A 15,658-nucleotide genomic window follows, 5' to 3' on the forward strand; every position below is an offset into this window, starting at 1 on the left:
TTCCTCGAAAGAAAAGCCTCACAGTTGAAGAAAAATTCATCCTGGTCCGGGACTCGAACCCGGGACCACCTCCTTTCCCGGGAAGCCAGCGGAAACCCTCCCACCTAGCGGGTTGCCGCTCAACTATTACGTCAAAGACTTGCCTTTGCTTCGAGTTGTTGATAAATTCGGCTTCGACCTGCCATCTGCTAGCCGCTTGGTTAGCTCACATAGCATAGAAGCTGCCCCGGAAAGGCGGTGGTCCCGGGTTCGAGTCCCGGACCAGGACGAATTTTTCTTCGACTGCGAGGCTTTTCTTTCGAAGAACTCGTATGGGTTTCCTCTGTAGCATTTGCTACGATTGGGTGGGTGTCTCATTTTCGCCTTAATCGCTCCTTGTATAGTCCGTGGTATGTTATGTGTGCAGGGGCGAGGAAACGTAGTTTCAATTGAGTGTCAGCAGATTGATCAGTAACTTGCGATGTATTCAGATGCCATGTCTTTATATATGTCTGCAGAACGCATCTAATAATTTTGGTGCTTGAAAAGCGTGTTGACTGCACGTGCTCGAATCCTATTATCGCACGTTTTAACGGGCCGAGGGCTGCTTATAGCCGTCATTTCCAGGACACCAAGGGACATGCTGAGCACCCTAAGCCTTCGACGCATATATGATGGTATGCACTGTAGTTGTCGAAGCAGTTGTCCAAAATTACATTTTCAGGTAATCAACAGGACTTGTCTTCATCCAGAAGGACGGAAAATCGAGCGAGTAGGTACAGCTTCATGGTTGCAAGAGCGCGACTGGACTGAATAAATAGGAAGGCTTTGCCACATGGCCCTGACTATCGACTGAAGTTCAATTCAAGAAAACACCTTATATATTAAGCATATCAATCACATGATCGTCACCTAGCCCCTCGACATAATCAACGATGAGTATCCTAAACACAACCTTGACGTTAAAACTCGGCAATTTGCGAAGGTACCACGCGCGTGATACAGGTAAACAAAGCGACTTGAACGCTATCTATACGTCAGAACTTGTCTTGACGAAGTCAAGTCTCGTTTACATATTCCTGTAATTCTCTATGTTGTTGTTTAGGTAGGTGGCGCAAGCTTGTTCAGTTAACACCAATGACGGAATATTACGTCATAACAATAAATTTCCAATACTGTGAACATTCGGCATACTAGACCGCAAGTTTACCTTATTGGCTGCGTTTGCTAGGTAAACGACAACGTCTATTATGGATGTCGCCGCGCTAGCAAGAGGGAAGTTTAATGTAAATAGGAGATAGAGCTATCAAATCGCGCAGTTGCTACCTTGTTGCTAGCTGTCTTCTTAGAGTACCCTATAAATATTTTGCTTTTCCTCTGCATCCCCACGTGATCGTGGCATTAGCCTTTCCGCATTGGTAATGAGAATATAAATAAAATGTTACATTAAATATACACTTAGATTCATCGCACACACAAAATCAATATGAATCGAAGCTTTCCTGAATCCGTTATTTAAAGCTACCCCAAAATGCAAAGCGCAGTTCAGGCGGATGCACACTGAGACGTTGAGGCAGCGGGGCAACAAGGACTAAGACGATGATTGATGCTTGTCGAGAGAAGAATGGAAAGGAGAAGGTTATGCACAGAAAAGTACGACGGCAGATATGTAAATGCATTTAAGGTTTATTTTGTCATAGCGGGGGAGGGGGCATGTGTACTTACACAGGGGTATTGGTCAATAAAACCCAGTGGTATATAATCAGTGGCCATGGACGCTTATCCAAGCGTCTGATGCATGCAATAAATGCAGTTATAGAGCTACCGGTCTGGAGGCCAGGAGCACACTTCTTAAAATGATTTATTGCTGAGTGAAAATCCTGGTGTAGGAAATAAGTGAAACGAATATCCATAATGTACACTAATGAAAATGTGAGAAACAGACATTTATTATAATGGTTGCTGGAGACTGTTACGTGGCTGTTATGCTAGCATGCCACCATTGTTTACAGAAGTTATACGTGAAATTACATTTATTCATTACACATAGGCACATAATTAGCATACGCAAACACAATATGTAACAAGTGACTGCAGTGTCTGGTCAAGGGCAGTGTTCCTGGGGATGACTAAGAGCGCGTTCGTTGCTCGCAAAGCACTGCCAACGCTTATCCAAGGTATGTTTCTGGCCTTTTAAAATGTTATAGCACTTTAATTATCCTGCTCGCTTATGCCCTTCTTTCGCTGCAGAAATTAATGGATTGAATTCTTTATTTTGCAGCATTATGAATTTGGAATACGACGACATGTCCCACGTATTATAGTCTACCAGTAAGCATCCATTAAATAAAAGGGGCTGTTTTGACATACTCGGAAGACTTAGCCGCCAAGGTGGGTTACAAAGGATTCGTAAAGTTTTGTATTTATAGCAGTAAGAACTGCTATCTTACAGCTGCGGTTGCATGCTGGTTGAATCGCCTTTTCGTCTTCTTTATGAATAGCGGCTAAGCACGTAAGCCTTAGTCTTGTACCCCTGAGCCTACATTTCGACATAGAGCAATGTCTCAAGACACTGATAAAGCAAGCCCTAATTTTAGAAGCGTAGGCCCTGCGCTGGACACCCTTGACGGGTTCACTGTTGGACAGTTCAAGTCTGCATCTTTCAGCTATCTCTCTTGTTAGTTCATGAGTTACTCTTAGTGTTCACATTTTCTTTTCAGAAAGCACGATATGCTTGATTTAAAGTATTTTCGGTCCTAAGGCAAATTCAAGATAAAGCAGGCCGCGTTAGGTTTCTAAGCTGAGAGGTAAACTGAGTCGCATCGCTCACCGGTCCAGCGGCCCACAGTGGACAGTCCCTAGTGGCTAGAGACGGCAGCTTGAGCATGGTGTGGATGGGGAGCACGGTCAGGCCCAAGCCCGCCACAAGCTGTGCTGCGGCGAGGCCCAAGGCTACGCTGGAACACTTCATTGCGGTGTCCTACTTCTCGATAAAAGCTGCCCTCAGGTGATCGCGTGGACACGTCGCTCATGAGCTAGTCGCCGTCACTGCGAAGAGCCTATGTTCGGGAGTCCGGGCTGCCATGTCCTTGCGCTTCACTCACATTTGCAGACTGGCCAAGAGCGAGCTGGCATCTAAAGGTGCCGTTTCCAACCTGCCCCTTAGTAAGGGGCACGGACGGCGCTTTCTGCTTCATAGTGTTGGCGTACTGCTGAAGCCAAGATCGATTCTTGCACGCTCAGTTGCCGCCACTGGGTCATCCTTCAGTTTTGTCCTGTGGTGGAAAGTAGCGAGACCTTTTCTTCAGAACGGCTGAAGTCGACTGCAACACCGTGATCGCCAAGCGTCCTGCGCGTCCTGCATGGTTTTGTGGGAAGCAAATAAAAGATTTCACCAAAGTGTGCACCAGTGAACGCCAATAGAGTTTTCGATTCAAGCTTAGTTGCTCATCACAGCCTATACCTACATGTGTCTAACAGCACGCAACAATGCAGAATAGTGCGGAAGTTGCTACGACTATGGTAACCTAGCGCAAAGTGAAAGACAGACACATATAAAAAATATACAAGGACGAGCATGCGTCCTAGTCCGTTTCATTTTAGAGCGCAGCTCTTAGTCGCCCGTTCCTGCGTCGAGCGTCGGCGTTCCCGACGTAACCGAGCGAATGAGCGCAGCGGATGAAAGAGCGAACGCGGAGCGCAGAGGGGCATGAAAGAAGAGGTGAAAGCGAAGAGAGCGAGAGCAGGAAAGTTGTGGAGGCTGGTGCAGCGGAAGCATGAGGCGGAGGGTGTGGCGAAAGCGTGAGGAAAAAAGCGCACGCATTGCCGGGCAAGACGAACAACGATCGCTACGAGATGGTGCCAAAGTAGCGCGCGCTCGTCTATTCACCGATGGCATGCGGCGAGCACGTCCAATCAGCAGCAGCAGCCTATATTTATGTCCACTGCTGGACGAAGGCCTCTCCCTGTGATCTCCAATGACCCCTGTCTTGCGCTAGCTGATTCTAACTTGCGCCTGCAAATTTCCTAACTTCATCACCCCACCTAGTTTTCTGCCATCCTCGACTGCGCTTCCCTTCTCTTGGTATCCATTCTGTGACTTTAATGGTCCACCGGTTGTTTATCCTACGCATTACGCGGTATGCCCAGCTCCAGGAAGGGATATTCTACGATGGATCGTATCCATGCCATCAATCAGGTAATAGAGAAATCGGTGGAGTGCAATGAATATATCTATATGATTTTCATAGATTATGAAAAAGCATTTGATTCAGTAGAGATACCAGCAGCCATAGAGGCATTGGGTAATCAAGGAGTACAGGAGGCATACGTGAATATCTTGGCAAATATTACAAGGATTGCACAGAAACCTCGGTTCTCCAAAAGAAAAGTAGAAAGTTACCTATCAAGAAAGGGGTCCGGCAAGGAGACACAATCTCTACAATGCTGTTCACTGCATGCTTAGAAAATGTATTCAATCTCCCACACTGCGAAGGCTTAGGAGTGAGAATCAACGGCGAATATCTCAGGAACCTTCGGTTTGCAGATGACATTGCCCTATTCAGCAACAATGGGGACGAAAACAGCAAATGATTGAGGACCTTAATCGAGAAAGTGTAAGAGTGGGGTTGAAGATTATATGCAGAAGACAAACATGATGTTCAATAGCCTGGCAAGAGAATAAGAATTCAGGACCGCCAGTGAGCCTCTAGAGTCTGTTAAGGAGTATGTTTCTCTAGGTCAATTACTCACAGGGGACCCTGATCATGAGAGAGGACATTTACAGAAAAATAAAATTGGGTTGGAGTGCATACGGCAGGCATTGCCAAATTCTGACTAGGAGCTTACCACTGTCGTTGAAAAGAAAAGTGCACAATCATTGCATTCTACCGGTGCTAAGATATGGGACAGAAACTTGGCGGTTAACAAATAAGCTCGAGAAAAAGTTAAGGACCGCACAAAGAGCGATGAAACGAAAAATGCCAGGCCTAACGTTAAGAGACAGGGAGAGAGCGGTGTGGATCGGAGAGCAAACAGGGATAGCCGATATTCTAGTTGACATTAAGAGGAACGATACCATATATGGAAACAAAGCGCTGCATGAGCGGAGGTCTGTCTGCGGCGGCTGCTGTTAATCGCGCCCTTCTCGCAATCTGCCGATTACCGAGGCAGTCGAGCCAAACACGTTTAGAGCTGCGCTCAAATTTCGCATTAGGGAGTATTGTATTCGTCGGGGAATGCTTCCTGTTCTTTTTATTTCGTGCGAAACAGTCTTCTCCAAGTGCAGCCACTTTCTGGAATGCACTCAGCCGGGCGGAGTATCGTCATTTTTGTAGGCCGATCCTGCTGATAGTACAGTTTAAAATGATTAGCAGTAAGTACGACTACATACGTGCCGCTGGGGCCACTAGATGTGTGCATTGGGTATGTGCCCCTGAGTCCACTGGATATGTACCAATGGGGTGACCGGGTATGTAAATAGGATTTTGGTTTGCTTTCTATTTTTATATCTTGCCGTTCCAAGCATTCTCTCTTTCTCATTAGGATTATGAACACTACAGCGTATCATCTCTACATGCCCAATCGCTAGAAAGCATTCACATTAGACGCACAACCGTTCTCAACAAGTTATGAATGCTTCGCATTAAGTATACGTCAGTGCCACGTTTTTTTTTTCGATTATCGCCGTTTGCTTTGTAATCATCGCGCTGGTCGACTTAACGTATTGACGATTAACCAACACTTCACGGATGCACAGGTCTATAAGCAGTGCCTTAATAATGTAGAGTGTGACGAAAACCTGTAATCAAACTTTGGCTTGCACAGATTTGTTTTTATTGTTAGCAGCCACGCGAATTTGCTCAGGACCTCGCGTGTTCGGATGATATTTGACTTCTATCAAAAAATTCTTTATGCATTATTAGCAATGAATATAACAAAATACAGGAAGTGGGTTCTCAAAACGCTTATATTAGAAGTGCATGATTGTATGCCAAGATGCAAATGTCTTAATGGCGTATTTCGCTCAGGCAAGAGATGAATGTTGGGCAGATGGACCAGGCTGGTGTCTGGCTGACTGCCAGATGCTAGAAAAGTGGGCATGCAAAAAACAATATCCGCGATAAAAGAAAACCCCGCGAGAATAGAGAGTGAGGGCAGGAAACACGCCCGCATTGTCAAATCTTCTGATGGACTTTGCAGACAGCTGCGATTCTTCAGTTGCTCACGCCATGAATAAGTCCCAACTACCTCAGTGTCCAGTAAACGTCCAGAGTACCTGCCGTGGAGGCGTAGTGGCTTTCCAGTTGCGCTACTACACCCGAGGGCGTGGCATCAAATACCAGCCTCGGCGGTCGCATCATCGAAGGGCTCGAAATGCAACAACGCCCCTTTACCGTGCATCGGGGTGCACGTTAAAGAACGCTAGGCTGTCAAAATTATCCGGTGTCCACCACTACGGCGTCCTCCATAATCATATCTCATTTTGGCACGTAAAACTCCAGATTTATATTTTTATGCGAAAGCGTCAAATGGCCTATTGAGCGAAATGGCTGGCTTCTGTAGTCTGTAGCAGCGAAATGGCACCTAAATTCCCATTGGCTGCGGCGCGATGTTACGAGCACGCGTCGACGAATTCCCATTGGCTGCGACGGCACGGCGCGAGCGCTCCCCGGCGCAGCAGAGCGGGCGAAATGGGACACATGCTGTGGCGATAGCACGCCAGGGGCTGAGTTAGGGGAGAGGGCATCGCCGCGACGCCCTTGCTCGGAAGCCTGTGTAATGCGCGCGTTCCTTGTGCGCGCAACTCTCGGCTGCGCTTTAACTGCGCCTCGGTAAGGCGGAATCAAAACGCGCTCGCTTGCCCGCGTGCTGTTCGTAACTCGAAGGGCCAATCAATTAAACATGAATGCTTTCCCATTCACAGCTCATAAGAATTCCTTAGGTGTCCTCGGATTTTTTTAATGTCTAGAGTAGAGTAAAAACTTCTAGAAGGGGCAAAGCTGTTTAACGCATTTCTACAAATCAGCGCGCGTTCTCATTAATATAGTGACGAATATGTTAATAACCTTGAAGCCATTGTCAACTACCCACTGAGGCGGATTGGCAAAAAGTTAGGCACATTAGAAATAAGTTAGATATATCAATCCAGAACTTTTTTAAATTGTATTGAATGGAATTTTTTTCCGCAACAAGAAAATGTTACGCGGAGGACAGGTAAAAGCTGTAAGAACAGCTTGAGGAGCCCTGACCTCATAGCACACGGGGAAGCATAAAAGCGTGCGGCTAAGGAAGTACAACCTACAAAGAGGAAACACTTACAGGAGATATAAAACGTCACTTGAAAAGGGGATTACAAGCAGTCATAAAGAAAAAGGAAATCGTCGTATCACATCATTATACATACTTTAAACGCAGTTGTTTTCGTGATGTACTAGATGTGTCAATGTTATTGTCTTTCATTATGTGGTTTAGAAGTGTAGGCAATTGAAATTTTAACATTTGATTTCCGTAATTGGTTCTACATTTGGCGACAGACCACACTTCAGGATGGCGTATATTATAAGCGAGAAAGTTTTTCTCTAGCCTTGCTAGAGAAAACATGTCATGGCATCGTTATTTTTCACCAAACCGAGTTTATATAAACGGCATAGCTTGTAATCATAGATTAATGGAACCTGAATGATGTGGTGCTTCTTAAAGAAGTCTGCAGTGTGGTATATGGGATATGGGATTTACCAGGCTAGGCGTAAATCACTTTTTTTGCAGGACGGTAAGTTTGCTAATGTTTGCAGCTGTTGTTGTTGACCATACAAGAAACGCGTAATTTAATAGATGCCAAAGTAAAGAGTTATATATGAGTATGCTAACAGAGGTAGGAAAATAGTAGCAGTGGCGGCGCATAATACCTGTTGTCCTAGGCAGTTTATTAATAATGTAGTTCACTGTGATCGTCCCATGTCATGTTTTGTGAAAAATACACGCCCAGTGATTTGAAGCTTTTTACCGCTTCAGTTTTAGAGTTGTTTAACGAAGTGGTGCGTAACTGGACATATGTGTGGCGGGGGTGAAATAAAACAGCCTTCGTTTTATTAATGTGTAGTTTTAGGGAGTTCATTTGGGTCCATGCATTAATTTCAGACAGTGCGCTATTCACTCGACTACCAAAATCGCCACATGATTTGCCTGAAAAGAATAAACTCATGTCATCAGCATAGGTTATATAATGGGCTGTTTCATTCATGTGGACAATCTCACCAATATAAAGTATGAACAGAAACGGTCCTAGAATGCTTCCCTGAGGGACACCTGTTTTAATGGATTTTATTGAGGAATGTTTTCCTTCAATGACAACAAATTGAGTATGGTATAGTAAATACGACTTGATTAGTTTGTGCGCGATACCTCTTATGCCTTAGTGATCCAGTTTTTGAAGCAGAATATCATGATTAACGAGGTCGAAGGGTTTTGAAAAGTCTAAAAAAAGCCCAAGTACCATATTTCTGCATTCGAAATTTTCTAGAATAAATTCCTTTTGAGCCAGTAGTACGAGCTCTGTAGACTTGTTTCTGCGAAAACCATACTGTGCAGAGCTTATCAAGTTGAAGCGGTCAGTGAAAGAGGTCAGGCGTTTCAAAATTATTTTCTCCCAACCTTTGGAAAATACAGGCAGAACTGATATAGGACGGTAGTTGGACATGTCATTTCTATTACCCTTTTTATATACAACTGTGACTTTTGTTATCTGCATATTTCGAGGGTAAAATCCCGTAGACAAACACATATTAAAGATGTAGGTAAGGCAGGGGGCTAGTATATCAATGACACACTTTGCTGGTTTCATTTGAATATTGCCCGCGTCAGTGACTTTGCTATTGCTGAGGGTTAGAAATGTAGCTACAAGCTCATCATCTGAAACTGGCTCTAAAAATATGGTTTGGTTAGTTCGATCATTCATATATCTTAGGTCAGCGCTGCTGGTGGTAGCGTCATCAACTGATAGGAAGAAGTCGTTAAATGCAATAGCTAGCTCAGGGCCTTGAATTTCTATTCCGTCTTCTACAATTTTAGTTACTGCCTCAGATGCACTACTAATTACAGTGTTAAGTGCCTTCCAAACATTTTCTGTGCGTCCTTGTGTCGAGTTGAACAATATTGCTTTTTTGCATCACGAAGGTGTTTAGTAACAAAATTTCTGGATTTCTTGAAAGCTTTGAGGGCTTCAGGGGATTTAGTCACTATATATGCCTTAAACAAATGGTCCTGCTTTCTTATAAGCGTTAGGCATTCTTTATTTACCAAGGTTTTCTACTTTTTTGCATGTTTTAAAAGTCTTGACGGGAAAACATGCAAAGTATATTTCAGAGAACTTCTTCATAAACAAATCGTATGCTAAGTTGGGGTCGCTCGTTGGGAATACTTCGTTCCAGTTTGTTCTGCCTAAGCGGTCTCTACAAGCGGATAGTGTTTCAGGAGTAATTATTCTGTATGAAAATTCCGAATGCCGTGATTTAGGTGTGTTAGTGAATTGATTGACAAACATAAATATATGCAAGTGATCGCTAATATTATGAATTAAAGTGCCAGCCTTGACAAAGGAAGGATCAAAATTGGTTATAAACAGATTTAAAAGTATTGTGGAGTGATTCGCGTGGGGGATGTTATAAAACTTTGACAGGAATGAGAGTTTAACAGCGATTCGAGTTCTAATTTAGCACTGCTAGCTAACATGTTGATGTTGAAGTCACCACTTAGATTTAATGCGTATTTTCTTTCACTGATGAATTCTAACAGAGAGTTCAAAAAGGAGAAAAACAGACGGACATTATTTGAAGGAGCTTGGTAGCAAACACAAAACACTGAAGTACCACATCTGATGGCAAGCGTTTCATAAAAAGCAGTGATACAGCAGAATTCTGACATTAGTTCAGGATCAATTAAGTTGGAGATGAGCATTCCTACGCCACCACCCTTTTTGACTTTGCGGTTAATGTAGTAGGATTTATATGTTGGAAATGTAAACACGTCCTCTTCCGAGGCAAACCAGGTTTCTGAATACATCACAACATCGAAGCGTACTTGCGCTTTACTAAAAAAATAATGCGTTCAATTTGCTTATTTATACCGGATCTCAGGTTAAAATGAACACAACTAAGGCATTTTTGGCAACCAGTATCATATAGAAGTTTTTAAGGTTTATAACGTGTACCTGCGATATATATATATATATATATATATATGCTATACGTATATATATATATATATATATATATATATATATATATATACATGTATATATAATTTATATATGCATATGATACACTAAAACGAGTCGATTTCATTGTTACCGGGAAAAGAGAATCACTAAATATATTTACCGGCTATCTCAAAGACTGCATCGGTAGTTAGCTCGCGAAGTCCAAGAGCGTCGTCTTCGGACTAATCTTAAACGTCTTTTTCATCAGCCTGCCACAAGACCTCCGGCGGTTAATGCAACGACCGGGTGCTGGTTAGGAGCCGGTCGAATGATAAGGTTTAAGACGCGCGACGTAGACTACGTCGGTGCGAGGCTGAGCCACGGTGGAGTGAAGAGGGGCGATTTCGTACGTGACGTCGGTTACTTGATGTAAGATGCGGTAAGGGCCAGAGTAACGTGAAAGTAGCTTCTTCGAGAGGCTAACACGTCGCGACGGTGACCAAAGTAGAAACGCAGCTCCCGGTGTGTAAATAAGCTCGGCTGATTTCCCTGCAAGTCCACAAGTTGACGTCGGGCAATATGGCGCGCCTCTTGTGCCTTGAGTAAGGCTTCGCGGGCGTACTCCGATGTGAAATTCAGACTAGCAGGCAGAACGGTGCCGAGGATCCGGTGCGTAGGATCGCGGCACCGTAGGCGAAGATAACGAAGGGCAATGCAACGACCCAGTCGCGATGGTCAGCGGAGACTTACGTGTAAATCCTGTCAGTAAGGGTTCAGTTGAGACGCTCGGTTAGGCCGTTCGTTTGTGGATGATAAGTAGTAGCAGCTTTGTGTTTAATCGCGCACGAGTGTACAATCTCATTGACAACTTTAGAAAGAAAGTAGCGGCCGCGGTCAGTGAGGATCTGTCGAGGGGCACCGCAGTGAAGGATGACGTTCGCTAGTAGGAAGTCGGTGACATCGGTGGCACAGCTCGTCGGAAAAGCCCGTGTGATTGCGCATCGGGTGGGGTAGTCTGCTTCTAAACCAATCCACTTATTCCTCGAAATATACGCAAGAAGGGGCCTAAAAGATGAAAATCTACGCAGAAGAATGGTTCCGATGGTGCGTCAAGTGGTTGAAGGCGGCCAGCAAGGCCTTTTTCGTCGTTGGCGAAGGTCACAGGCAGCAATATAACACCAGACGTCACGGCAAAGACCAAACCAAAAGAAGCGCCGACGAACGCGGTCATAAATATTTGACACGCCAAGGTGACCGCCAGTCGACGCATTATGAAGCTGGCCGAGAACCGTCTGACGCAGATGAGCAGGAACAACTCAGACCCGTCGGGGCGCATGTTAGAGCGGTGCCAGTATGCTGTCTTGAAGTTCAAACATGGGAAGGGTCCGGTGTGGTTGAAGCCAGCCGTTGAATAAAGTCTAGTAAGGGGGCGCTCCGCCGTTGTGCCGCTCCGATGCCGCCAAAACCACTCGGAGACTAAATGGTGATAGATATGCGGGCCAGAAACGTCAGGTGTGTTGACAGAATGGCGCGACAAGCAGTCTGCATATTGATGTAAGCGCCCGGTCTTGTGTACAATTGAGTAGTTGTATTCTTGAAAGCGCGTAGCCCAGCGGCCAATGCGCTCAGAAAGATCTTTCAGGGAGGAGAAAGCCAACACAGAGCGTGGTAATCAGTGATGACTGAATTGCCGGCCGCACAAATAGGGCCCGAATTTATTGACTTACCGCAAAATTTTGGGCAGACCAAGAAATGTAGGAGCAGTGGCCCAAGATGCTGCGAGCGTCCTTGGCGCACGTTGGCACGGAAAAGTCCTTCACTTCCTGTATTTTATCTTTATCAAAGCAGACATTAGTAAATTCGACGAAATGTCCGAGCACAGAAATTTCACGGCGACTGAAGTGGCATTTGAATAAACTTAGTTGTAGCCCCGCCTCACGGAAAACAGATAGGATCGTCAACATACGTTCGAGGTGCATTGTAAAAGTCGGAGAAAAAGAGATGCCATCGTCCAGGTAGCAGAGGAGGTAGATGGACCTCTTGAAGCCGTGTAGGAGGGCATCCATCATTCCTTCAAATGTGGCCAGGGCATTGCATAATTCTAAGGGCAGCACTTTCAACTTATAAATGCCACGGGATTAATAAAAGCCCTCTTCTCACGGTCCATGTCATCGACGGCAATTTGCCAGTACCGGGAGCGAAGGTCCATGTACGAAATATATTGTGCTTCAATAAATGGCATCGTCAAGGTGTTGTAGCGGATAAACGTCCTTCTTTATTACCTTGTTGAGGTTTCATAATCCACACAAAATTGCCAACTGTTGTCCTTTTTAACGAGTATAAGAGTGGATGCCCATGGGCTGCAAGAAGGTTCAGTGATGTTACCAGAAAATATCTTGTTAGTTTCGTGCTAGATGGTGTATCGCTCAGCAGACGAGACGCGGTAGGGCCGCCGATGGTTAAAGCTCGCATCGCCGGTGTTAATTAGATGCTTGACAGCAGATGTTTGTCTTAGAGGACGGTCTCCAAGGTCGAATATGTCCCAGCATGAGGCAAGGAGGCAATGTAGTTCATGAGCATGCTGGGGCGGAAGGTCGGGGGCAATAATTTTCATTAATGCATTCAAGTTTGAAGGGACAGGAGGCGAACCAAGACCTGTACACGAGGAGCTGACACATGTCAAAGGCATAATGTGTTAGACTCGGGCTGGCATGATTTGCGCGTACGATAGGCCGCGCGGGAAAACTTGTGCACGAAGTCCAAAGTTCACAAGCGGAAGACAAGACGTGTTGTCCGTAATGGTAATGACGGTGTGAGGAAACGCGACGTTATGCGAGAGCAGGACATCCGGATTAGGGGATACGATGTAGTCACCGTATGTTATAAGTGGAACGGGTGAAACACCTATGTAGGTAACGGCAAGGTGAGAGAGGCGAATATGCCTTCTGGAACATAGCCAGATCGGAGCACTATCGGGAGGATCACTGGCAAAATGTAGAGCGAGTAGTACAACACCAGCAGAACAGTCTAGCAAGGCGAAATGTGCTGACAGAAAGTCAAGTTCCAGGATCAGGTCGTGAGGGCAGTGTTCTAGAACATAGAATAAAACAGAAGTATGATGTCCGGCGACACTAACACGAGGCGAACGCATGCCAATAACGGCCAGTGTTCCATCATCGGTGACTCAGGCCTCAGGAGACGGGGCAAGAGTGAGGACTTTTTTTTAGACTAGTATGAACCTTGAATTTATCACATATACGTGCGCGCCAATGTCAATCAGAGTGGTAACAGGTACCCCATCCACGCCCACTTTGATGAGGTTCCGATGTGTGTGCAAGGTCAGGAGAGGATTTTCGCGTCGGCACACGCGTTGCGAGGTCATTTTGGGCGGCGTGCTGACGTCGAACAGGCTTGCCAAACAAATCCTTGAGCTTCTGTTTACAAACCTCTCAAACCAGACGCATGCCGTTCCAGCGAGGTAAATAATGAAATTAGCTAGCATGATGGTCTGGTCCCAGTGGTTGCTTGCACTCACCCGCTCATACAATTGAATTTCTAAGCTTGTAGCGCAGCTGAGAACGAGCAAGAAGGAAGGCAGAAGGGCTAATAAAAAGGCCCGGAGAACAGGGTGAGCGCTAACTTCCAAGTGATGGTTTATTTCGTGCCTCAGAAGGATACTTATACACTCAGCGACCCATGTGACATGAAAAGAAACAAAAAATTAAATAACAACGTAGAAACCTATTCAGACAGCATGTGGCAGCAGTCCGAGGTACGCCAATTCATTGCTTGATAGCGACAATGAAGGTGAGCTTACACATGCATGTCCAAGACCTATGATAGTTTTCGCTTCAATGATTTCTCTTGTAAGCTGATTGTGACTACGACCTAGAATGACATTCTTATAAATACGGTTTGCAACCACACGTTTTGCAGTGCTGCGCAAGAAACCCCCCGGTTGTAATGCAATTCTTAGCATTGTAACTATGTTCGCGCAGCCTATCATTCAGACATCGGCCAATTGAAGCCAAGCTACAATATTGGTGTTGTCGGTGCCGGAAAAACTTCCTGGGTTTGTTTACAAACTACTCAGCAGGTGAGTGCCTCCTCGCGAATCTCAAACCAGACGTGTGCCGTTCCGGCGAGGTAAAATATGAAATTAGCTAGCATGATGGTCTGGTCCTAGTGGTTGCTTGCGCTCACCCGCTCATACAGTTGAAGCCAATCAACAATATCAGTGTTTTCGGTGCCGGAAAAGGTTCCTGGGTCGTGCGGTTGTGCCTGAATGACGGTGGGCGTTGGTGGAAACGTGCCCGGGGCATCCTCACCTTGAGCTAGCATTGAAGATGCGGCCAAAAAGCGCCCGCTGTATAAATCAGTATTGCTCTTGAGCCCGCACCTCCACCAAAATTGTTACGAGGAAACAGAAGCACGAAATATGATTACAGGATATTTACAAAGACTGCAACGGCTGAGAAGTTGGTAGTTGGCTCGCGAAGTCCAAGGGTGTCGTCTTCTTCGGACTAACTTTAAACGTCTTTTTCATCAGCCTGTCGCAATATAGATGATTTCGCAAACAGTCATTCTGATACAATTACAATGTGTTTTGAAACGTTGTGCCGAAATAAATGACGTGCATATGTCGAGCTACGTATAAAAAATTGATACCATACTTTGTGGAATGAGGAAATTGTGCTCATCCGACGTCCTTTAGGACATGAGATTCAATCACTCCACTGAACATTAAGTCGGTGCATGTTTGTGACGTGCTCTGCGGCTGCACACGAGGCTGCTACTGTTTACATCAAGCTGTTCATTGCAGCTGTCACGTGATCGCACAGCTAAATTTTCCTTATTTTTGATTGTCTGGTGTTCTACGAGGTGCAAACTCACTTTTATTTACAAATTTTTGTTATTAACGCAGCGGAAACAAATGACAAGTTAATTACATATCATAAGAAGCCAACAAACAATGGCACCAAGGACAACATAGGGGAAATTACTTGTACTAGTACAAGTAATTTCCCCTATGTTGTCCTTGGTGCCATTGTTTGTTGGCTTCTTATGATATGATTAATAAAAATCCGGGCCCCTCGGTTCCCTTTCTTCAAGTTAATTACATGTAATGTACGCGCATTTGTATCTGGGCGGTTCGTTTTGTGTCTTGAAGTCGCGCAAGGCAATGGAGCTCTGTACAGAGGGCCCTAATCACTGGGAAAAAAGTTCCTACTTGTTTCCTGTATAAAAGGTTATTCTCTCTCTCATGATCCTCACTCTATGCGAAAAAAATTTAATAAATAGAGAGAAACGTCCACCGGCGCGATTCAAATCTCGGCCCCCAGTCCATCATCCTGATGCTCAAACCATTTGTCCACATCGTTTTGTTTCTTTATTGCCTGTTTTGTATTGTTACACCAAAAAGCAACTAGCGATTGGGAAGACAAGATTGCATTTAGGCTCTTAGACACATTAATGCGTGATACG

The 15,658-nt window shown here is 45.0% G+C and overlaps 1 protein-coding gene across 2 annotated transcripts in view; it reads right to left on the reverse strand.

Annotated features, from left to right (window-relative positions):
• The window catches only part of LOC119458634 (uncharacterized), a 78,350-nt gene that overhangs the window by 38,432 nt on the left and 24,260 nt on the right, over positions 1 to 15,658 (reverse strand). The window contains exon 2 of one of the 2 annotated variants that reach the window (XM_037720479.2): positions 2,810 to 3,337. In XM_037720479.2, the coding sequence (XP_037576407.1) occupies positions 2,810 to 2,950 (141 nt within the window). In that variant the 5' untranslated portion in view covers positions 2,951 to 3,337. The remainder of the gene's footprint in view (positions 1 to 2,809; positions 3,338 to 15,658) is intronic. The other variant, XM_037720478.2, reaches the window with a different exon arrangement.

The sequence above is a fragment of the Dermacentor silvarum genome, chromosome 7 (genome assembly GCF_013339745.2).
Source record: "Dermacentor silvarum isolate Dsil-2018 chromosome 7, BIME_Dsil_1.4, whole genome shotgun sequence".
Taxonomy (NCBI): Eukaryota; Metazoa; Arthropoda; class Arachnida; order Ixodida; family Ixodidae; genus Dermacentor; species Dermacentor silvarum.